Raw genomic sequence first — 26,417 nt, 5'->3', positions numbered from 1 at the left:
GGCTTGTTGGGAAGCTGGTGGAGGTGGACAGAGGAGGAGGCTTGTGGAAAAGGAGACAAAGGGGCCCTGGAGAGGGAAAGAGGACTAGGAGTTCAGAAAGGCTTCTGAGAGGCAAGTGGTCTTTTGAACATTTATCTCGTTCCAACATGATTTCTAAGTCTTTTGAGCTTTGCCTGTCATTAAGTTTTGTAAGCATAGAATTGCATTTTCTTAAATGTAGGCAATTTGTCACCTTAAAAATTTCTGGCCTTGTTTGTAGAAAAGGATGAAGAACAGCTGCCCAAGTGAGTCAACTGATTTTCTCTGTGTGTGAGGACAGTCCACTAAATGGCCAAGTTCAAAGGAATCTCACAATTCACAGCTGTTGCTGCGTAATGATTTATGAGCCAAATCACTCGCCCATTAGAAGAATGAGTCTTCAATGGTCAGATCAAACATAATTTATTATCTCTAACATCTGGTAGTCTTATATTTCACTAATACTTTACAGCTTTTGTCAGGGTATGTATTCCGGCCTGTGGCCACAGCACTGAAGTAAATAGCAGTTCCTTTTCAATTTAGTCCAGTAATTCTCCACATTCCTGCATTTCCTCAGTGTTTTCAGTGTTCCAAGACTGTATCCAGATATACAATACAGTTAGCTCTGCCTTCCCCTATGGATACACATAAATACATCCCTTATGGATATAGATACATAAAGTAAGTATTTGGCTATTTTCTCTAATTAGAAAAGATTTAAGAAAACCCATTTTGCCAAACATATATCACCCAAGTGTGCTTGGGGATTCTTTTGAGCTCTTCATTTAAAAAAATACAAATTATCCTTAATGAATGAACATCAGAATCTCATAATACTTTAGCTGAGATTTATTTTATCATATAGGTTTCAATTCAGCAAAACCTATTGGTTGCGTTTTATATTTGAGATACAAGGTTATTTATGTTGTGGGACCTGAAACTAAGTAGAAAGTTATCCTTGAAACTGGTGACCAGACTACGAGAATGAGTTTCTCAAAGTCTGTCTTTTATAGTGCCTAGAATAGTAGAACTAATAAATAGTGCTTACTGAATAAATACGTTACTAAATGATTCCAGTGGATTTCCCATGCACACAAATATCTATGATCAATACAGTATATTAGGAACACCATGAGAATATTACAAATATTTTAGCAATGAGGAGAGACAAAAGAGGATTTGTAGAGGCTTCATAAAGGATGTTTCGTTTAGCTTGATTGTTGGATAGGATTGAGGAGACTTGTGTGAAAAGGTTGTGGGAATTTCTACTGGGGTCAAGAGTAGCAAAAAAGACATAGATAATTTTTTTAAGGGTAACTGTCTGGGAAATCAGCTAGTGCCTGTAGTAGAGCAGGGCAGGAAGTGAAAAACAAGGATTGTAACCGTGAATGGAATCCTGGGAGTGCCTTGTAAAGGAACATAGACATTATTCCTAAAATAAGCAATCAGGAGCTCCTGAAGGCTCTTCAGCAAGAGTATGACTATCACAGTAACAAAATGAGATCGCTGGGCACCTGAGAAGGAAACACAAAATGATTTGGGGGCAAAAGACGTGTCTTTCTTCCAGCATGGTAGACAAAATTGGCCTAGAGCGCCATGAATCCAAGAAGAATGTAGTTCTTTGAATGCTGAGTGTCTACATAAGAAGATATTCTTGTGCCAGATATACTTCTTCCACCAAAATATAATGCCCTCTCCTTTTTGGTCCTCTGGTATTTGAATTAGCTAATACCTTTGATAAATGTATTCTGATAAATAGTATCCTGGTGAATAGTATGGGGCTTCCTTGGTGTAGGACTTTTAAGGTGAACGCCCTTCAGCTGATGGATTGAAGGAATGTGGAAGATGTGAGGCCTGCTCTGGGAAAGACATGCCCCAGCAGAAAAGGAGAAAAAACCCACAGCTTTTATTTATGTGAGAAAAGAAGTCAGTCAAGGAGGTATTCTTCAAACACAAAGCCAAAGCCCTGCAAAAGAATCTATGATTATTTCTTAAATGACTTTTTGTTAATACTATTCCCTAGGTGTCCTAAAATCTCAGCTAAATGTTTTGAAATCTGGCCATGTCATCAAAGAGCAGAAACACCCACAGAGTTGATTCTCACTCTTACAAGCTCTAAGTAGTGCCTAGGGCTTAAGATGCACCATTCTTACAGAGTTACAATAGTAGTCACATGATCTCTGTTAATTTCCCATGATGAAGATGTAGAAAGTGTTTCTTTTATAAACCAGAGGGTAAATACAAAATGTCCCCTTTAAAGGAGGCTGCTAAGAGGTAAAAATGATTGGACTCAGTGTTTTGGAACTTGCTTTGTTTTTTTCCAGATGGATAATTGTTAAAGGGTTATTACAAGTAGTTAAATGAAAAGGCAATTATGAGGAGACTGTGAACAAATCTGCCTTCATTCTGATTTGAATATTGGAGCATTCGTGGTATTTGTTGTGTGTTCCCGGTAATGGAATTCAACCTTTTATCTTTTGTTAAAATGTTCTTCAATAATATGTGATTATGCAGATGCATAGGAATAAAACATGTATTACAGAGTCCATCACTCTGCAATCGTTTTTCTATTATAGTAAATTTCAAGTCTTTCTTACTTTATGTAGCTACAATAAGAATGTATTTTTGAATTTGCTTAAGATATGCATATGAGTGTTTTTTATTTATTAAAGCCATTCAAAGAGGATGAATATCAATTAAGATTTCTTTTGAATAAGTAAAAACTTTGGGAAAAATGGCAAATAATATGGCACTTTTTAAAATATTCTACATAATTATATCTAAATGTTGTCAATTCAATTAACATAATTTTTTTAAAGTTGCATAATTGCAATACATATTTTCCAGACTTGTGAACTATTTTCAGTAAATTCAATTTATATAGGCTGCTTTCTAAGAATATTGCAAAGAACATCACCTCCATACACTGAAGAAATCAGTAAAATAATCTGTGGAAATGATGTTTAATTTCATTGTATACGTAACATCTAATTTGGATCCAAAATATTCTCTGAGTAGGACAAACTCTCGTCAATTTTGTTGATTATTTTTATTCTCACAGTATCTAAAATATACTTTAAAATTTTTGCAAAAAGGAGATGTTTTCAACTATTTTAAGATTAAATGCAGAAAGCAGAGATTGCAATTATGAAGCTTATTTGCATGCTTCAGAATGTTGAATATATTAGTTATTAATATTTATCTCATTTCAATCATATAGGCTTGAAATAGTAAAAGAATGCCTGCTTTATGAGTGAAAAAAACAGAGGATAACTTAGCTTAGCTCCGGATAAGACCCTTTGCTTTAATAGTTACGTGACACAAAAATGCATTAGGACCAAGATGTCAATGTCTATGCTAAGAAATTAATGTCCAGACAGAGGACACTTAGCCAACTAAAAATTAGCGGGACTTGACAGTGGGCGCCTATAATCCCAGCCACTCAGGAGGCTGAGGCACAAGAATGGTTTGAATCCAGGAGGTGGAGTTTGTAGGGAGCCAAGATCGTGCCACTGCACTCCAGCCTGGGTGACAGAGTGAGACTCTGTATCCAAAACAAGAAAAAAGAAAAAAAGTAAAAAGAAAAAGATGGCACTTGGCCAAAAAATGTGTATTGAAGGATTGCAGTGAGCATTGTGGAACTGCAATGAGCTAAACTAAGTGGATGCTTATTTCAAAAAGCGAAACTGACAGAGAGAAAAACAAAACAAAACAAAACATGTAAATACCACAGAGCTTCAGAAGTCGGAGGTGTCACCACAAATTGCAGCGGGCAGGGCATAATGAAACTAGACCTTTTAAGGTGGGTGAAATTTGGATTGCAGGAGGAAAGCGGTAAGGGCATCTAAGTGAGTGAATGACAGCTGGGGGTTGCTAGGCATGTACATGGGACAGTTTGTACATGTAGGAACTCTAGAAGAGGGGGAGAGCAGGGTTAGAAGGCATGGGAATCAAGTTCATTTCATGGACTCCTCAATCTCTTTTGCTCCAGTTTCCCTCCGCCGTCCACCCATGTCATTTATTTCTCTCTCTCTCTCTCTCTGACTCTCTCTCTCTCTCCCTATCTCTTTCTCTCTTCCCTCCCTCTCTTCTTTTTCCTATCTCTATCCCTATCCATAACTCTATCTTTATCTCTAGCTCTTACTAGAATCCAATCAGCCTCCAAAGCCAAGACAATTCCTTTGTTTAAAGTTTCACTCTTTCATAAACAAAATTCATTTTTTTCTACTCTAAACATTTTTTCTCATTATTCTCTCTTCTAGCACGTTGTTCTCACCATCTAATATTGTCGGTGTTTTACTTTAAAGAGTCAGCACAGATGATACTGAAATTCTGTACTTATTTAGTTTTATCATTCCACATAATTTCTTAAAAATTATTCTGTATTGTGGTTTTGTACACATTACTGGAATTTTCTTCTGATCAACCAATGGGTCTGTTAAAACTATTATTTGTACATCTTGTTATTTTCCAATAGACGAGGAAGAGAAGAAAGAGGAGGAGGAAGGGAGAGAGAGAGGGAGCACAAAGGGTAAAATCATTAATGTTGTATCAAGCAATTTAAAAATGTTTTGGACTCTCTGCCGGAAGGTTGCGAAAACATCGTGCAAGGTTCGTTATTATTGTTTAAGTAACACCGTCATGTTATCGGCCTAGAGCGATCTTAACATTTCTTTTAAGCCCATTATTTGTAGTTATTATTGGGTACCACCAGTACAGTGAAAAGAATATTAGAATATGCACAAAAAATGGATTTTAATTCTTCATTCACCACTATGTGATTTTAATAATATAAATTTATCTCTCAGAGCCTTGGGTAATACCATCATTAAAGAGAAAAAAAAGTATGCCATTCTTACATTAGATAATCTAAAAATTTCATTCCAGCCTTGATACTATGTAATAGAATTTTTGTTCCCCTTCTTCTAAAGCAAATATAATTTGCAAATAATTTATATTAGGAATTCTATCTTTCCAATTGTTATTATAGAACATAACTATTCCTCTTATATTTTATGTTAATGATTTTAGTGCATGAACGGTTTTATTCAAGGCTCATTATGGCAATGGTTTTAAATTATAATATGTAGAGACAAAGAAAAAAAATTAACAGCCAAAAGATGAAATCTATCAGTTTGTCAAGTCTAGACACCAGAACAATTGTAAATACTTCGATTATTTTTTCTCCCAGAAAAAATGAATTGTTAGTTAAAAATCTTGACTAAAGAATAAAATAGTCTACTAATTACATAGACTTGTATATTTTATCTTAATGTTCTTGATTGTAAAGTTCTCCAGAGGCAGAGCACGGTGGCTTACGCGTGTAATCCCAGCACTTTGGGAAGCTGAAGTGAAAGGATTGCTTGAGCTCATGAGTTTGAAACCAGCCTGGTCTCAACATAGTGAGACACCCATCTCTACAAATAATAAATTAATAAAAATTAGTTGGGCATGTTGGGGCAAACCTGTAGTCCCAGCTACTCAGGAGGCTGAGGTGGGAGAATAGCCAGGGAGATTGAGACTGCAGTTAGCCATGATTGCACCCCTGCACTCCAGCCTGGGCAACAGGGTGAGTGGCTGGCTTCAAAGAGATTACAAATACAATACAATACAATACAATACAATACAATACAATACAATACAATACAATACAATACAATACAATACAATACAATACAGTACAGTACAGTACAATAGTTTCCCAGCAAGTTTGACGTGTGATTGTTTGCATAGTGAATTCTGTAATACGAGTCTGTGCTCAGGAAAGGGTTAATTTGTTCATCTTGGGTTAACTGTGAGTTGCTCAAACCCTGCAGACTCCTAAGAAAGGTCTGTCTGCCTTTGGAATGCCCCCTGGTAGCTCCTGGGAGATGAGCTAAACCTTTGGAATATTCTGCCTGATGAGAGTGTTTCTGTTGGCCTAAGGCCTCGGGCCACCCAGCAGCAGTTAGATCAAATAGTTTAGGCTAACAATGTGATGTGTGGTGAAAACTGATTTTGCTTTTGAGGGGTTAGAGATTGAGTAGCTGAGGTCATCTGACTGACTCCTATTTAAAAACCTTGGACATCAAGATTTGAGGGAGTTCCCCTGGTTGACAGACTTTTGCAGATGTCTTTACACATTTCGAGGAGAATTAGGACTATTCGGCCGGGCGCGCTGGCTCACGCCTGTAATCCCAGCACTTTGGGAGGCTGAGGCGGATGGATCACGAGGTCAGGAGATTGAGACCATCCTGGCTAACACGGTGAAACCCCGTCTCTACTTAAAAATACAAAAAATTAGCCGTACAAAAAATTAGCCAGGCGCTGTGGCAGGTGCCTGTAGTCCCAGCTACTCGGAGGCTGAGGCAGGAGAATACGTGAGCCCGGGAGGCGGAGCTTTCAGTGAGCCGAGATTGAGCCACTGCTCTCCAGCCTGGGTGACAGAGCGAGACTCTGTCTAAAAAAAAAAAAAAAAAAAAAAAAAAAAAGACTATTCTTGCAGCTGCCTTGGGGGAAGACACCTGGAACCTTGCTCCTGGTTTCTCCTGGGCTTCACTTCTTACATTTTTTCCCTTCGATGATTTTTAATCTGTAGCCATTTGTTACAATATATTGTAACTATGAATGTTAACAGTTGTTCAAGTCTCGTGAGTGGTGTTAGTGAATAGTTGAGACTGAGGGTGAATTGTGCCTACCTCACCCCAAAGTGTATGGTTCAAGACAGTACTTTTAATTAATAATATCACTTCAGAAAGCTTTCCTAAAATGCTTCTAAAGCCAAGCAAGATTTTTTTAATTAAAAGCTTAATAGTTCACTTTAAATTACATTAAGAGAAAAAACTTTCCTGAAAACATACTATCTTTAGGGTATCTGAGATTTTTAAATATCTGTTACCAAGTGTTCAACTTTCAGTGATTCCAGATCATTTGGATTCAAGATTAAAGTGATTATATTTTTTCTCTTTGATTCATTATTGTAATACCCATTTGATAAAGAACCCCAAAAGAAATATCATTATGTACCTTCAAATCATATTTATTTGGAAGACTCATTAAAAAACAGAAGCTATGCTGTGTACTTTAAATGTATTATCTTTAGTTTTTAATTTTCAGCATAATCAGCTGATATATTAACGTTGCTTTATATGTGAGAAAAATTGGGCTTAGAAAGTTAAAGAGATTACTCCAGTCATACAACTGGAAGTGGCATAGAGAGTATTTGGATTAGGGTCTATTAGGAATTAAGTTCATGCTTGTTCTATTATGTTACTCCATATATTCACCCTTAATGACATGTTATTTATTCCTTCTCTGGTAGTAGAGAGAGTAAGCTGCTTATACGTCAATTTTGCTTCTTCTAGCTGGGCATGGTGGCTCACTCCTGTAATCCCAGCATTTTGGGAGGCCAAGGTGGGCGGATCACCTAAGGTCAGGATTTCAAGGCCAGCCTGGCCAACATGGTGAAACCCTGTCTCTACTAAAAATACAAAAATACAAAAATTAGCCAGGCATGGTGTCTCGTGCCTGTAGTCCCAGCTACTTGTGAAGTCGAGGCAGGAGAATCATTTGAACCTGGGAAGCTGAGGTTGCAGTGAGCCGAGATCGCGCCACTGCACTCTAGCCTGGCTGACAGAGTGAGACTCTGTCTCAAAACAAAACAAAACAAAACAAAAACTTTGCTTCTTCCTTAAATATTTAATGGAAATCAACAGTTAAGTTATATAGAGCTAGAGGTTACATCCGGCTAATTTTTTGTATTTTTAGTAGAGACAGGGTTCACCTTGTTAGTCAGGATGGTCTCGATCTACTGACCTCCTGATCCGCCTGCCTCGGCCTCCCAAAGTGCTGGGATTACAGGTGTGAGCCACCACGCCCAGCTGAGAATTTTTTTTAATTACAAATTCATTTTTATTAACAAATATCGTAATTGTAACCATTAAATTCTTCCTGAGTCAGTTTTTCTATTGTGTCTACCAAGGAATTTTAAAATTTCTTTTAAACTGTCAACACTATTGGCATAAAATTTTATAATAGTTTCTGTTCCTTTTAATGTGTATGGAATCTATAATGATTTTAAATTAATTGCTACTGTTGATAATTTATATCTGTTCTCTGTCTCTCTCCTTCAGTATATCTAGAGGTTTATAAATGCTACTAATACTTTCAAATAATGACTTTTGGTTTCTTTGATTTGCTTTACCTTCTGTTACGTACTCTCTTTTTTTTACATACTTTTGATTTAGTTTGATATTAATTTGCTAGCTTACTGAAGTTGAAACAGGAATTTTTTAATATTTTTATTTTTCTTTCATATGCATTTAGAGATATAAAAATTTTTAAACCACCATTTTAACTGCACCCCATAAATTTGAATAGATTGTGTTTTAGTTATTATTTGGTTAAAAAATTTTCTATTTACCTTTGTCATTTATTCTTTAACCTGTGGATTATTTATAAGTGTGTTGCTTAATTCAAAATACTTGGTGATTTTCCAGATTGTGTTATTATTGATTTTTATGTTTAATTCTGTTGTGGTTAGAGAACATTATTTATATCACTTAATCCTTTGAGTTTTAGTGAGCTTGTGGCCCAAACTTTTACTTATATAAAGCACCATTTTTTTGCCCTCATTTTAAAATAATATTATACTGCCTATAGAAATTTGGGTTGATGGGTTTTATTTATTGATTTTTTTTTCATGACTTGCTTTCTTGTTTGCATCATTTTTCTATGACAAGGGTATGATAATTCTTATTTATTGTTCACCAGTATGTAATTTCTCTGGCTGCCTTTGAGATTTTCTTTTTTACTTTGTTTTTCAGATATTTGGTGGGACTAGGTGTGGTTTTCTTTGTATTTATCCCACTAGGATTTTATTGAGCTTCTTGGGTGTGTGGGTTGATTTCTTTTGGTCAAAATTGTCAAGTTTCATCATTATTCATTCAAATACTTTTTTCATTCTAATTGCTCTCATCTCCTTCTTATACTTCAATTACGTGCATATTTCTTCCACCCTGAACTATGAATTTTATTTCTTCGACCCACCAAGACCCCAGCTCTCTGGGCTTCTGTATCTAGTACTGTGATTTGGATAATGATCCCTGGTGGAAAGCAGAGGTTAATGCAGAGATCATTTTGTGCAGTTCCCCTATCCCAGTGATCACAGCCCTGAGTTATCCACTGTTCCATGCTCGAAAATAGCTACTGTAGATATTTGTCAAGTTTTAATGTTATTTAAGGGAGAACTTAACACATGATGACTACGATTCTTTCATAACTGTTGCTGTGATTACTATCACTCTGTTTGGAACCTCAGTGTTTCTAATTTGGTAATATAACCTAGTTGTAAGGGACACAACTGGATTAATAGTTGAATCCCTTAATATACACAGAACATTATGGGCCCAGAATTGTATAATTTTTCTTACCTGAACACATGTACGTTTTCTACATAATGGATTATATCTCCTTTCCCTTATTTCTATTTATTACTTCATTTACATTTAGTTTGTTTGAAGGCAAGGTCTCATTCTCTCACTCAGGCAGGAGTGCAGTGGCATGATCATGGCTCACTGCAGTCTCAAACTCCTGAGCTCAAGCAATCCTCTCACCTCGGCCTCCCTGGTAACTGGGACTAAAGACACGCACACCACCTAGCCCAGGTAATTTTTTTTCTTTCATTTTTTGTAGAGATATGGTCAAACTATGCTGCTGAGGCAGGTCTTGAACTCCTGGAACTCAAGGGAATTCTCAAGCCTTGGCCTCCCAGAGTGCTGGGATTACAGACATGAGCCACCACACCCAAGTAGCATGTTTTATGTCTTCAGTTTTTAATACTAACCTCACCCATCCTTTCTTTTCTTGCCTTTGGAAGATAACTTTATACTAAGAAAGCTACTTTTTTATTTATAGGTAGCTTATTGTCCAGTTAAGAACTGACTCACATTTCAAAATAAGCTCAAAAATTTAAAAAAATACAATAAAAACATTTGGAAGAATTATTTTCTCATTTGTACTGCTTTTCTACCTTTTTTTTTTTTTTTTTTTTTTTTGGTGGTAATTTATTTTGAGCCTAACTTTTGTGATTGCTAATTTCATTATAAACCAAATTCTCCAGCTCTTTTATGACTAGCGTAACAGGAAGTAAACTAACCAGAGACTCAGGAACCAGGAGTCCAACCACAGCTCTGCTCCTGACTAGTTGTAAGATGTTTAGTAAATTACTTAGCACATTTGGTCACAGCATTCTAACCCTTAGTAAGGAAGATGCTTTCTGGTGCAACTCTAAGCTCTATCTTTAAAGATACAATTTGAAATGTTTCTCTTTTGCCTCTGAGTGAACTCAGACTCCTAAAGAAATTGTAATTAAAAATGGCCTTTTTTTATATTTGACAAAGCACAAAATGTGATAATAAGTATAAAAGCAATTTGAAAAAGTTGAAAGTGTTTTAGCAATGTAATTTTAGATTATAATTATTGTCATTTCTGGAGGCTATATTCATTTTAATGTTCCTGTGGTACATTATATGTGATAGATCTTGAATACTTTCTTAATTTTATGATTAATATACTTCTGGAAAAGGAGAATGACAGTTGAAATCACTACTGTGATGAAATAAATATGGCTTTCTTCTTTTCAAATTGTGGTGTTTTCTGTGACTCACTACTTCTTTCATCTATTCATCTGTGTTCCAAGTGGCTTGATCCCATCTGGGCACACACCATCATTGATTCCTAGACTATGAGAAACTGCATTCATGCACGTGTACATCTGGCAACCTTGTGTTGAACAGAGCTCTGCATTTGATGCTGTGGATAAAGAAACTGTTATGATACTATATCTGTATTAAAGGAGCTCAAATTCTAGTGGAGGAGGTTGACAGGGAAGTTAATAATTCTAAATCCAGATGAGCAGTGCACAGGCTGCTTGGCAATCATAAACAAGAAATTAAATGTAGGAAATTTGAGTGAGTCTTTAGAGTGGAGTGGATAATACTGTCGGCACCGGTGCCTTTCTGTACCTTAAACAGGCCACACTCTTTCCTGTCTGTCTTTGCACACACAGCACCCTCTGACTAGAATGTTCTTTCCCTGTATTTTCACTTCCCATTATCTAATTTTCAGCTGAAATATTCTATTTAAGGCCTTCATTGTTCACCTTCTCCACAATTGTATCACCTTTACAGTTTAATTTCTCTAATATTTCACTTTTTAACCCCACTTACTATTTTCCACAGCTAACTTATTTATTTGTGTCATTGTTTATTGTATGTCTGACCAGATGGTAGGAACCTGTTTGTATCACTTCTACACATCCGTATAACCTAGAACACCCCTGGCTCATAGCAGCCACTCAAAAAATATTTGTTGAATGAAAAAAAAGATGAAGGAAGGAAGGCATTAGAAAATTACAGAATGAATGTCTTCCCTTCCAGCCCTCCACACCCCACCAAAAAAAGGTTGGAAAGTTAGTACAAAAAATTACTCTCAATTATTAATTCAGAAAATATTTATCGAGTCAAATGCTATTATAGGCCGGAGTTCATGATGCGTAAAAAATAACATTCTCACTTATTAAGAACAATATTAATTTATTTCTACAGATAGTCAGCAAACTAGAACTAAAATGAATGTAATAAAAAAGATGTAAAAGGTTAGGTCTTGGTATGAATCATTTCAAACCTAAGTATGTATACATAGTAGTGACTTAGAGCATCACCAGCAGCATAATCTGTTCTAATAGACCAGATAACTGATAAGAAATAACATTTAACACCCTCATTCCAGAAATATTGCATAATCCCTGTCCCTTGATTTGGGGCTCAGCCAAGGCCAGTGAAACACTAGCAAACCCCCTACAAGAAGAGAAGTGTCATATTTTGCACAGTTGGTCTTGTCTCTTGTGCTTCTGCCATCATCACATATAGAGCTTCCCTGAAGTAGATGCTGCTCCCTCAGCCCCATGCCATGTCCCCGAGGAATATATAAGGACCAGACCTGAGCCCAGTGCATAGCAAGTCCAGCTTGAAGCAGAGCATCCCAGCAGAACTCAGCCTAAATCAGCTGAACCCCTGCCATCTGCAGATGTGTGAATGAACATACACGATTGCAGTTTTAAACTGCCAATTTTTGTGGTGGTTTGTTATAATTAAAGAATGAAAAATCAGCCTGATACAAGCCCCAAACCCCTATTGAAGCCCTGAGTTAAGAATGTCAAATGCATGTGCTTTGTTTTTGTGCTGTTGGATACGTGGAATTTATTTAGGAAAACATCAGGTGGTCCTGTGAGTTAGCAAGGCACAAGAAGCAGGGTTTTATGGGCATACTTATGCAAGAAACGAAGCAAGTTTTGCTGTCATTAGTCATATTCACCTTGCAAATTAAAGCCAATGTCACATGTTATAAAATAACTTTGGATTGGCCTGTGGTGTTTATCTCCTGTGTTAACCCATGTATCCTTAGAAAAGGAGTGGAAGAAAATGATAATACCTCATATTTATTAAACACTTGCTATGACAGGTATAGTTCCAGGAGCTCATCATTGATGTTAGACTCTGAAAAATATGTGATAAATATATTATTCTCATTTTACAGATCAGGAAATTAAGGAGCAGACCACTTAAGTAATTTGCCCAAGGTCACAGCACTGGACAGTGACATAGCTCAGATTCCACCTTTATAGGCTTCCAGGATCCACATGCTTAACCACAATGCAGAAGTGAAGTGTCTCTGGTCTACTACTCATGTATGAAAGATAATACAGAAACAGTTGGTTTTTCAATACTATTTCCTTTAAAAATTATAAGTACTTCCAAATTGATTTCCAATACTGCAGTTTCAGCAATTCAAGGTTTGTAAGTACAGATGTTCTGTGTCTGTCTATTTGCCTGAATCTTGTGGAAATGGGCTTGGGCTTCTATCTGTGGAATAGAGCAGGCAGCAGAACATCAAAGATCAGCACACAGGGGATGAAAACCCAGGGGTGCTAGCTCTGAAAAGCATGTGGGAAATATATGAGAAGACTGGTAGTCACACATCTAACCCCCTCTTTGTAGCTGATCCAGGAATGCTAGCTTAACAATGTTATTACCATTAGTAATAATATGAAGACACTAGTTTACTAACAAAGATGGGCAATGGCAACCTTGAAGTTATCTTTTAAAAAGAAAGGAAAATATCGTCCAAAACCATTATCTTAATTTATGGCACAGGTACAGTTGTTTTGTAATCTACCTACATACATATTAAAGAGAACAACTGTGCATAATTGAATGTTCTTTGTGCTGGATTCTAAAATTATAACGAATGCTTCCTTACATGAGTAAAGCAAAGAGAGGCTTTTAAGATTCACTTCTATGAATTTTAATCAATGTATATTATATGGCTTGGCTCTGTGTCCCCACGCAAATCTCACCTGGTATTGTAATCCCCATGTGTCTAGGGAGGGACCTGGTGGGAGGTGATTAATGAAGGGGATGATTTCCCCCATGCTGTTCTTGTGATAGTGACATAGTTCCCACAACATATGATGGTTTTAAAATTGGCAGTTTCCCCCATGTGCTCTCTCTCTCTCTCTCTCTCTCTTGCTGTCATGTAAGACATGCATTGCTTCTTCTTCACCTTCCACCATGATGGTAAATTTTCTGAGGCCTCCCCAGCCATGTGGAACTGTGAGTCAATTAAACCTCTTTTGTTTATAAATTACCCAGTCTCAGGTAGTATCTTTATAGGAATGTGAGAATGAACTAAAATAGAATATATTGGAAATTTTAGCTTCAGCCAATCTGCTTTTAAGCTAGTGATGGATAAGTCCTTGAAATCAAATGAAATATAAATGCACAAATTCTAGTTTCAAGCACCTCACCCAGTGAGAGCAAGTTTAATAGTTCATGGCATTCCCTTCAGATCACTCTTCTTTCCTTCTTTCGTACAATCTTAGAATTTAAAAAATGGAGGAGACTTTCATGTCATCTAGACAAATTTCTATTGGATTTTTGAATTTCCTCTGATGGAGGAATGTATCATTTCTGGAGTATACTCAACCTCACAGCTGATACACTTATTGACTGTCTCAAACTCAACACATTTCAGGCCAAACTCTTGACTTCCCCTTTCTTGATTTTCTCCATCTCTCTTAACGTCACTGCTATCCACCTGTTGCTCGAGTCAGAAATAATCACTCTCACCCTTTCCTCTTCATTTTTCACATCTACTCAATCGCCAAGTTATGCTGAGTGTAACTTCAAACAGAGCTTCACTTCTCTGTGTGTCTACTATCTCAGAGTGCCAGGCACCATAATCTCTGGTCTAGACTGATTCGCTGGCTTCCAACTAATTTATCTGGTTTTGCTTCTACACACTTTTCTTCTGTTTTCCTTACAGAAGATTTTTTATTTATTAACATGAATTAGATCTCTTCCTTTCTTCTCAATCTTTCATTAGATTCATACTGTGCTCAGGAAGAACTATAATCTTTGACCCTGAAAGCTATGCTATTCTTATCTCTTTGCATAGTGTTTCTGCATGGTGACCTCCATTGATTGCACTATATTCTATTTTCATTCATACTTCAAGTTGTTGTAAGAGATAAGTGATACAGTACATGTAAATCACTTAGAATAGTGCCTAGCACATAGGTATATAGTTAGACATTTTTATTAGGTTTCTGCTGCTGTTTATTTATTTTATGCTTGCTCCTCTGCTAGAATTTGAGAGCAGGAGCTGTGTCTATTGTGCTCAATAGCTCATAGCTTAATATCTCTTAGCACACCTGGAAAATTGGATATGCATATTTCATATTTTTAAACATATGTTGAATGAAATCTATATTTAATGAGTTCTAGCCTATAGGAAGTTATTTTTTGCATGGAGTTGAAACTTAGCTTCTATCCAAATGTTGGGCTTCCCACACCTTTAGAACATTCAAACTAAGTTATACTGTCTTTGTAATTAAAAACAGTTACATCTGTATCTGTCCTGCTATCACAACTGAATCAACATTAAATTCATCAACACCTCTTTTAAAAATATTCAATTTAAAGTACTTTAAGCACTAAAAAGTTTATAAATCCTAACTATTTATAAAAGTCATTACGACACCTAAATATATAACTATTTTAAATTTCCTCCAAATTGACAAAGCTGTCTATTCTAAGAAAACTCAATACATATAAAAGTACAAAATGGAAAGGAGCTAAATGAGGAGGTATTTTTTAATTTATGAAATGATATTTTATTTTTAAAGAGTTTTACATTAAAAAAAACCATATCTACTTGCTTATTTTATCAGAAAGTTAATTGATTAGATTAGATTAGATTTAGATAGATTGCTGAAATGTCAGGATTATCTCTACAAACGAAATCAAGTACTTGTGTTTTATTAATACAGTAACTGCAAGTTCTTAAATGAATCACAGGAATCTTTGCAAGAATGAGTTATTTAGATTTTGCCATGTGTCAGTGGAAAAATACACTTTCAGTTAAACTACAAATGTGGCAACTGAAAGGGCTTCATGTTAGATATAAGGAAATAAGCGAACAATTGGAAAGCATAGTTGTTAACAAGTTTTTGCTGCAAGGAACTTGAAAATCTGCTTTTAAAAACCTGGCTCAACTGACATTGATGACCTCCACAAGTTACAAAAGAACCATATTTGAAAAATATCTAAAAACTGACAGCCTCTTGCATAGATTTTTGTTAAATAGTAAACAACCTCAAATAAAAATCCTGTTAAATGGCAGGCATAGTATCCTTCTAGGGGAAAATGTAACGAAAATAAAATGTTTTAGCAGTGTATAAACATTAAACGAGATGGCAAGATGAACAACTATTCTTTATTTTTGATTAGTGTGGACAGACAATCCAATCTTTTGACTCAGGGAGAACAAGAAATACAGCTTCAGAGTTTTTGTGGCAGATTATTGCTCAAATAATCTAGAAAGTATCGCTTCAATTTTGATTATGAAGTCATTGGCCATTGGCCAAGATAGAGTTTCTTCTTAATGGAAAGAGGAGTTTTCTGTAATAAGTAGGGTTTAGAGACTCTTCCCATAATTTTGGCTTGGAGTTGTGATGAAATCAGTCCAGGGCAAACTTCCTGTCTTGTTCTACCAGTAACTTTTCACCTTACATAAGAGGTCAGGGTTCTAGATAAGTCGTTCTCTGGGATCTTTTACTTTCCTTTTTCTTACTGCATTTAATCATTTAAGCATGAAATTATTTCAGCACATTTAGGAGGGTCTTAATTTAAGGTACAGATATAAAGTTTCATTTCTTAAACTAACTCAGCTCATGTACTATTTATGGCTGTTTGTATAGGCTTCGGTTTTCTCACTCCTTCATTTATCTCCTGTACTGCCACCAAAGTTATCTCTAAAAGAGATTTTATATTGGTCTTTTCCATCAGAATAGTCAATCTCCTGAATTTAGCATTCCCCAACAGGATGTGCCAGACCCTTGAAAATATTGACCCAAGTGATGTTTACAATATAAATTTATCCTCTCGGCTTTACAATGGGTTATTATAAGGGAAAGAGAGAGGCAAGGGAGTCAGAGAGGAAGGTGTGGTAATAGAAGAGGTCAGAGTTTTGCAGCTTCTGTTTTTGAAAAGGGAAAAGGGCCACAAGCCAAGGAATGCAGACAGCCAGTGGAATCGGGAAATGATGAGGGGGAGATTCCCTCCTAACATTCTCAAAAGGAAGACAATCTTTTGATTACTTAGTCTTAACCCAGTGAAATGCAGTTTGGATTTCTGACCTCCAGAACTGTAAGATCATCAATCTGTGTTGTTTTAATACATCAAGATTGCAGTAATTTGTTATAGCAGTAGTAGGAACTAATACAGATTTGGTTGCCTGGAAGTGGGTTGCTGATGCAGCACGTACATAGAAATGTGAAATGATCTTGGGACTTGGTCAATGAACAGAGGCTAGAAGAATTTTAAGGAGCATGATAGAAATAGCTTACATTGTCTTGAGCAGACTGTTAGTGGAAATATGGCTGTTAAGGAGAACTTTGGAGGGTGTAAGGAGCCTGGTAGAGAATACCCAAGTCATCATGAGCAGAGAGTGGATAGAAACAAGGATGTTAAAGGCAATGCTGGAAAGGGTGCAAATGGAAATGAGGACCATGCTACTGGAAAGTAGAGGAGAGGGGATCCTTATTATACAGTAGCAGAGAGCTTAGCTAAATTGTGGAAAGCAAAACTTGTAAACTATGAACTTGGATATTTAGCTAATGTGACTTCCAAGTAAAGTGTTAGAAGTGCAACTTAGTTTTTTTTTGGTTACTTATGCAGTCATGAACCATAGAACAATGGTTTTTGTTTTTGGTTTTGTTTTTTTTCAGGGGGTTGTTTTGTTTTGTTTTGGTTTGGTTTTGAGATGAAGTTTCACTCTTGTTGCCCAGACTGGAGTGCAAAGGCGCGCTCTCAACTCACTGCAACCTCCGCCTCCTGGGTTCAAGCAATTCTCCTGCCTCAGCCTCCTGAGTAGCTGGGATTACAGGTGTCAGCCACCACGCCCAGCTAATTTCTGTATTTTTAGTAGAGACGGTGTTTTGTCATATCGGCCAGGGTAGTCTCCAACTCCTGACATCAAGTAATCCACCTGCCTTGGCCACCCAAAGTGCTGAGAATACAGGTGTGAGCCATCGTGCGGGGCCAGAACAATGTTGTAGTCAATAACAGACCATGTATACTACAGTGGCCCCATAAGATTATAATAGAAGTGAAAAATTCCCATCACCTAGTGAGTCATAGCGGCCATAATGTCCCAGGACAATGCACTGCTCACGTATTTGAGGTGATGCCACGATAAACAAACCTGTTGCACTGTCAATTGTATAAAAGTGTAACAGTTATAGTTGTGTACAGTGCATAATACTTGATATTGATGATAAATGACTGTTGCTTGCTTATATATTTACTATGCTATATGAATGGTTATTTTGAAGTATACTCCTACATATGAAAAAAAAAAAAAAAAGAAAAGGTTAAGTGTAAAATAGCCTCAGGCAGGTCCTTCAAGAGTTATTCCAGAAAAAGGCTTTGTTATAGGAAATGACAGTTCCATGTGTGTTAATGCCTCTGAAGACCTCCCAGAGGGATAAAATTGGAGGTGAAAGACAGTGATATGGAAGATCTTGGCACTGTGTAGGCCTAGGATCATGTGTGTGTGTCTTCATTTTTTAACAAAAATGATTAAAAACTTTAAAAAGTGATGTAAATAGAAAAAAGTCTATAGGATAAAGATACAAAAAATTTTATATAGCCGTACAATGTGTTTGTGTTTTAAGCTAAGTGTTATTACAAAAGAGTCAAAACAATTTTTAAAATTAAAAAGTTAATAAAGTAAAAAGTTACAGTAAGCTAAGGTTAATTTATTATGGAAGAAAAAATTAAATACATTTATGTAACCTAAGTGCCCAGTGTTTATAAAGTCTATGGCAGTGTATAGTAATGTCCTAGGCCTTCACATTCACTCACCACTCACTCACTGTCTCACCCAGAGCAACCTCTAATCCCACAGGCTCCATTCATAGTAAGTGCCCTGAACGGGGATACCATTTAGCTCTTACACATTATTTGTACTGTACATCTTCTATGTTTAGATGTCCTAGCATTGTATTACAATTGCCTACAATACAGTCACAGGCTGTACTACATATATATGCTGGTAGCAATAGGTCATATCATACAGTGTAAGAATATAGTAAACTGTACTTCTAGGTAAGTGTAAATGTATTCTATGATGTTCACACAATGATAAAATCACCTAAGGATGCATTTTCCAGAATGTATCCCCACTGTCAAGTGATACATGATGCACTGGTAGCGAAATGTGAAAGGAAGGAAATGAAAGAGATGTTAGGCAAAAATAATAGATTTGGGAAATTCTCAGCCTGTCCAGATTACAAATATGCTAAAATTAGGAGAATAACTGTCAGGAAAGCATGATCTGTAGGGAAAGTCAAGGGTGTGGCTGGACAACCTTTTGTTACCTGATTAAAACGATCAAAAAGTAAGTGTATTCAGTCATATAAGGGGCCCTTTGAACAGATTAGTGCACTTTATGGATCTCCTTAGCCATCTCCAGAGAAACCAAAAATAGAGATCAGATTATCTAGGAAAGATACGTGGATGCAAGTCTTGTTTAATGGGAAACATTTTCTTGATGTACACAAGGTTCTTGAGAATTTCTTAACAATGTAAAAAACTGACAGCTCTGACTGAAAGGGACAGACACTATGAAATGAAGCATAACTGTCAGACTCAGAAAATTATACAGGCAGGAAATAGACTGATAAACTACTCAGTTGCAAACATGTGTGTGCTACCATTCATAAAAAAGAAGCATGACTCAGAGAGCCAAGTCTCATGACCAGAGGGGCAGAGCCTGTAACCACAGGGAATTATTCCCAGGCTTTGAAACCCAATGTTGTCTGGCCATTTGAGTTTTGAAATTGCTTGCAATTGGTGACTCATTTTTTCTTTCAATTTTCTCTCTTTTTGAATGGGAATGTCTATATACTGGTACTCCATGCCTGTCTGACTATTATATTTTGAGGAGCAGATAATTTGTTTTCTAATTTCACAGGCATACTTGGAGAGGAATTTGGCCCCAGGATACATCATGTTTCACTCATACCTGCTTTACATGATTGAGGTGATGAGACTTGGGAATATTGAGTTGAATAAATGTAAATGAGATTTTGGGCTTTGAGTTGATGCTGTAATGGGTTGAGACTTTTGGGGATGTTGGGATACAGTGACTGTATTTTGCAGGTGGGATTGATATAAATCTTTATGCACCAGAGGGCAGACTGTGGTAGGCACAATAATGACCCCCCAAAGATGTCCACATCATAATTTCCCAGACCTGTGACTATGTTATATTACAAAACAAAGGGGAACTAATATTTCAGATGGAATTAAGGTTGCTAATCAGACTAATTTAAAATAGGCATTTGCCTTAAATTGTTGCTTCTCTGATGTTAAAATTATGTTAGTTGGTTTCTTTTTATTTACATTTCCCTGGTATGCTTTTGCATGTCATGTTATTTTCAACTCTTCAATCTGATAAGTTTTATTTTAGGTGGGTCTGTTGTATGCAACATAGTTTTGGTTCTTTGAAATCCAATTTAATATATTATTTTTATTATAATCTGTGAGTTAAGCCAATATTGCTTTTTTTTTGAATGACAGATATATTTAGTTAAATTTCTGCCATATTGTTGTTTGTTTACTTCATACTTTATAAAGCCTTCCATGAGGCGTTTTATCTCTTTGCTTCTGTAGTGTGCATGTGTGTATGTAGGCACGCACGTCTAGATCTTCTGATATTTAGGAAAATTTTTATTATTATTCTAAGAGTTGATTTTATGTTTGACTTTTAAATACATTTGATTTTCAAGTATAACATTCATAGAGAAGACTACACAAAATATGCATAGCTTAGTGAGTTTTCACAAACTGAAAACACCCATGTAATCACTACCAGGATAAGGAAATTGAGTATCTCTAGCACCCACAAAGTCCCCTTATATCCTCTTCCAGTTGCTACCACAAATGCTTCTTAAACATAACCATGAGGAAGTGAAAGACTTTTTCACAGGAAACAACAAAAAATTGCTGGAAAATGTAAATAAGACACAAATAAATGGAAAGATATGCATGGATTGGAAAACTTAATATTCAATATTTGTGGATTAGAAGATTTAATGTTACTAATATGATAAAACTATCTAAACAAATCTGTAAGTTTCAATGCAATCTCTATCAAATTCTGACAACTGTTTTTGGAAAAATGGCAACATGGATTCTCAAATTCATAAGTAACTGCCCAAAACCAAAACAATATTGAAACAGAAGAAGAAAGTTTAATTACTTACATTTTAATACTTCAAAACTTACTACAAAGCCATAGTAATCAAAACAATGTAGTACCAACATAAGGACAGATATTAATATATAGTCAAGTGCAATAGAATTGAGAATCTAGAAATAAACCCAGGTTATTTTCAGTGAAGAAGCCAAGATCATTCCATGGGAAAAATAGTCTCAACAAATATTTCTGGGAAGACTGGATATCTGTATATAAAATGATAATGCTGGACCCTTCCCTCACACTATATACAAAAATTAACTCAGTATAACAATGACCTAAATATAAGAGATGAAACCATAACATTTTAAAAGTAAACATAGGGGTAAATCTTTATGACTTTGAAATTTAATTCTTAGCTATGACATCAAATGCATTACCAATGAAAGAAAAAATAGATTAATTGGACTTCAAAATTTAAAACTTTTATACATCAAAAAACATGAAGAAAGTGAAAAGACAACATACATAGCGGGAGAAATATTTGCAAATTATATATCTGTTAAGGGCCTAGTGTCAAGAATATATAAATCTTACAACTTAACAAAATGCAATTAAATATAGATGAAGGCCATGAATAGACATTTCTCAAAGAAAACATACCAGTGACCAACAATCACAGGAAAATAGTCACATCATTAATCATCACAGAAATGGTAATCAAAAATCACAATGAGATACTATTTCATATCCAGTAGGGTGGCTAGAATTCAAAAAAGGTAGATAACGATAATTAATCAATTTGTACAAAAATGAAACCCTTGTACGTTGCTGGTGGGAATATAGAATAGTGCAGCTGCTATGGAAAACAGTTTGGTAGTTCCACAAAAAGCTAAACACAGAATTACCATATGACCCAGCAATTTCATTCCTGGATATACAACCAAAAGATCTGAAAACAGATAGTCAAACAAATAAATGTATACATATGTTTATAGAAGCACTATTCATGATAGCCAAAAGATGTAAACAACCCGAAAGCTCATCAGCAGACCAATGGATAAACAAATCATGGTATATGGATACGATGTAATACTCTACATCCATACAAAGGAATGAAGCAGTGGTATACACCACAAAATGGATAAATCTCTAAAACATCATGCTAAATCAAAGAAGTTGGATGCAAAAGTTCACCTATTGTGTGATTACATTTGCATATGAAATATCCTGAATAGGTAAATCTATAGAGATAAAAAACTGACTTGATTGCCAGGGACTGGGGACAGGGAGAAATAGGAAGTAACTGCTTACTGGGTATGGGGTTGTATTTGGGGTAATGAAAATATTTTGGAATTAGATAGAAGTGATTATTGGAAAACATTTTGGATGCTCTGAATGATATTGAATTTTTCACTTTAAAATGGTTGATGTTATGTAAATTTCACCTTGTTTTAAAAATAATTGAATAATTTTTTAAAAAACAATGGAGAGGAGATGCTTGATGCAGGTAAACTGTAAACATCAGCCTGAGCTGACGTCTCTACAGGACTGACTTTTGCTAGTTCTCTAATAAAGCCAACCAGGTATAAATGCAAAAAACAAAAAAATTCTTGCATTACTTAATTAAATATGATTGTAATATAGTCTCTTTTTATATCTTCCTTAATTTGATTTTATATATTTTTTGCAACAATATCATGAGTGATATTAGCATATAGTTTCAGAAATCTTTCAGTCTTTGACTGGTTTTAGTATTGTTATAATATCCTTAACTGGAAAGTTATAATATCCTCAATTGAGTAATATTCATTTTTTAAATCTCTGGTTGAGTTTATATAAGATAACAATTATCTGTTCTATGAACACTTGTTAAACCATCTGGTAAATCTAGTATTATTTTAGTGAGTACATTTTAAACTACTGATTTCATTCTTAAATATACGATTGTTCAGATCTTACATTTCTTCTTAAGTCAGGCTTACTAATTAAGCTTTTCTAAGAAAAGGGTTAGGATTAAATTTTATCAGCTTAGAGTTAAAATTTACTGGCATTAACTTTTTCATAGTATTTTAAATAATTTTTTAAAAATTCATCTTGTATCTGAAGTGACATCATATTTTAATTTTATCCTAAATATTGTTTATTTGTGCCTTCTCTCTTTTTCATCCATGACAATAATCTCGAGGACTGAATATTTTATTAATGTTTTCTAAGAACCAAGTTTTAGGTTGGTTTATCATTTTTATCGCATCTTTCCGCCAATTTTACTAGTTTTTCCTTTATTTTATGTTTATTCTGTGTTCTTTTCTATTTTCTTAAGTTGAAAATAAGCTCATTTATTTTCAGCTTTTCTCTTTTTTTTAAAACAAGCATTTCTGGGAATAAATTTCCTCCTAAGAACTCTTTAAGCTACTTCCTATGAATTTCAATATCTGGTATTTTTCTTTACATTCAAATAATATGTTTTAAGTTTCACTTATGACTTCTCTTTTTACTTTTTTATTATACTTTACGTTCTAGGGTACATGTGCACAACGTGCAGGTTTGTTACATATGTATACATGTGCCATGTTGGTGTGCTGCACCAATTAACTCGTCATTTACATTAGGTATATCTCTTAATGCTATCCCTCCCCCAGCCCCCAACCCCACGACAGGCCCCGGTGTGTGACGTTCCACTTCCTGTGTCCAAGTGTTCTCACTGTTCAATTCCCACCTGTGAGTGAAAACATGTGGTGTTTGGTTTTTTGTCCTTGCGATAGTTTACTGAGAATGATTATTGCGGCACTATTCACAATAGCAAAGACTTGGAACCAACCCAAATGTCCATCAATCATAGACTAGATTAAGAAAATGTGGCACATATACACCATGGAATACTATGCAGCCATAAAAAAGGATGAGTTAATGTCTTTTATAGGGACATGGATGAAGCTGGAAACCATTTATGACTTCTTTAACTTCAATTTCCTTAGAAGTTTAAAGTTTTTAGTTTCCAAGTAGTTGGAGGTAGATTTGTTGTTTTTTTTAAAAAAAAGATTCTAATTTATGATGCTCAGAGATGTGGGCTGTATGTTAATTTTTAAAATATGTTGAGACTTATATTATTAACTAGATTAATTTTAAAATTTCCATGTATGCCATTGAAACACGTTCTCCTCTGTTAAGGAGATCCTATATATGTTCATTAGACCAAGCATCAAGCATGTAAATTGTGTTAAAATATTCTAAATCTCTAACAACTTTTGCCAGCTTCTTCTATTAATAACAGAGTAGTAAGTTAGACTACGAACAGAGAGATTCACATAGAGGAGACAGGTTTCTTTTTATCAATTTACTTTCTATCTTGCTATGTTACTTACTGTACAAATTTCAAATTATTTTATCTTCAGAGACACTGACTTTCTTTATTCCTGATAAAGATTTATGCCTGAAAATAAGTTGTATCTTACATTACTATAACAACCTCTACTTTGTGTTGGATAATATTTGTTTGGTCAATCTCTTACTATCTTTTACTTTTAATTATTCAGTACATTCATATTTTAGAAAAATGTGTTACAAACAAGATATAATTATCGATGTTTTGCTTTTTAATTTAATAGAAAATCTCTGTTTTTGTTTTAACCTGGCGAATTTACATGTAATCACTGATATATGTGGAATTAGTGCCATCAGCTTATCTTGCGCTTGCTATTTGTCTTACCTTTCCAGTGCTCTCCCCTACTTTCCTGCCTTCTGTTGGAGAGTTTAGATATTTGATTGATCGTTTATGATTGGATTAGTTGGATATTTTAAAAAGTATTTAATTATTTTTTGGCCATTTTTCTGAGAATAGTATCATCTATCCATTTGTTTTATTTTATTTTATTTTTTCCTTTGAGACAGAGTCTCACTCTGCCACCCAGGCTGGAGTGTGCAATGGTATGATCTCGGCTCACTGAAACTTCTGCCTCCCGGGTTCAAGAGATTTTCCTGCCTCGTCTCCCAAGCAGCTGGGATCACAGGTGCCCGCCCCCACACCTGGCAAATTTTTTTTTTTTTTTTGGTAGTTTTTAGTAGAGACGGGGTTTCATCACGTTGGCCAGGCTGGTATCGAACTCCTGACCTCAGGTGATCCGCCCACCTCAGCCTCCCAAAGTGCTGGGATTACAGGCATGAGCCACCTCACCTGGCCTATCCATTTCTTTTAACTATTCCATATCACTATGTTTTTGGAATTTCTCAAAGCATAGTGCTAGGTTTTTTATCTAGTTTTAGAATAATTGTCTTTTAAAAGTAAAGTTTAATTCATTTGTGAATCTGATGTTAGTTTAGTGCTCTAGTGTGTGTATATATATGTATATTATTGAGAGATTATCTTAGTAGGTATATTTTCTCTTTTAAAAACTTTTAGGTTCTAGGGGACACGGGCGGGTTTGTTACATAGGTAAACTTGTATCATGGTGGTTTGTTGTACAGATTATTTCCTCACTGAGGTACTCCTATTACCCAATTGTTACTTTTTTCTGCTCCTCTCCCTTCTCCCATCCTTCACCCTCAATGGGGCCCCAGAGTCTGTCGTTCCCTTCTTTGTGTTCATGTGTTATCATTTAGCTCCCACTTATAAGTGAGAACATCCGGTATTTGGTTTTCTGTTCCTGCCTAAGTTTGCTAAGGATAGTGGCCTCCAGCTCCATCCATGTTCTCATAAAAGACATGACTTCATTCTGTTTTATGGCTGCATAGTATTCCATGGTGTATATGTACCACATTTTCTTTATCCAATCTGTTATAGATGGGCATTTAGATTGATTCTGTGTCTTTCCTATTGTGAATAGTGCTGCAGTGAACATTCACATGCATGTGTCTTTATGGTAGAATGATTTATATTCCTCTGGGTATATACCCAGTAATGGGATTGCTGGGTTGAATGGTAGTTCTGTTTTTAGCTCCTTTTAATTGACAAATACTAATCCTGTATCTTTATGGAGTACAATGTGATGTTGTGATACATGTATACATTCTGGAATTATTAAATCAGACTACTTGACATAGCCGTCACTACACATACTTATCACTGCTTGGTGGTGAGAACATTTAAAATCTATTTTTTTAACAATTTAAAAATACACAATACATTATTATTAACTATAGTCACTATGCTATGATACACTGCTAGAATTTATTCTTCCTGTCGAACTGAATTTTGTACCCTTTGACTAACATCTCCCCTTTCCCCATCTACCCTGCCTCCCAGAATGATAATTCAGAATTCCATTGATTTTAAAAGTGTCTTTAAATTTTGACTTCCGACGGCATTTCATTTGGATCCTAGGGATTTTCAATAATGTTAGATGAGTTTTTGTGATAATATCTAGACTTATAGTTCTTATATAGGCTGTGTAAATTCAGACATCACTCATGTGCATGGTGACTTTCCTTTATTACTTTTTCTACCACAGTCCTTGGACTGACTTCAAGCCTCCTCAGGCAACACTTCCAGTTCCATTCTATTGGATTTTGTAAGACTTCAAATATCCCAGTTTTCTGCTTGGGTCTCAGCTTCAGCTGTCTGACTTCTACAGTTCATGAAGCCATCTTTCACAGCA

At 35.5% G+C, this 26,417-nt stretch overlaps 1 protein-coding gene across 1 annotated transcript in view; it reads left to right on the top strand.

Moving 5' to 3' along the window:
- Nucleotides 1–265: 265 nt before the first annotated feature.
- Nucleotides 266–26,417, top strand: part of GRM1 (glutamate metabotropic receptor 1) — a 169,679-nt gene continuing 143,527 nt past the window's right edge. The window contains exons 1-2 of the mRNA XM_025382365.1: nt 266–284; nt 4,496–4,629. Of these exons, the coding sequence (XP_025238150.1) occupies nt 266–284; nt 4,496–4,629 (153 nt within the window). The remainder of the gene's footprint in view (nt 285–4,495; nt 4,630–26,417) is intronic.

Source organism: Theropithecus gelada, chromosome 4, assembly GCF_003255815.1.
Source record: "Theropithecus gelada isolate Dixy chromosome 4, Tgel_1.0, whole genome shotgun sequence".
Lineage (NCBI taxonomy): Eukaryota > Metazoa > Chordata > Mammalia > Primates > Cercopithecidae > Theropithecus > Theropithecus gelada.
The sequence above is the reverse complement of the archived record's forward strand: the minus strand, read 5'-3'. Positions and strand labels throughout refer to the sequence as shown.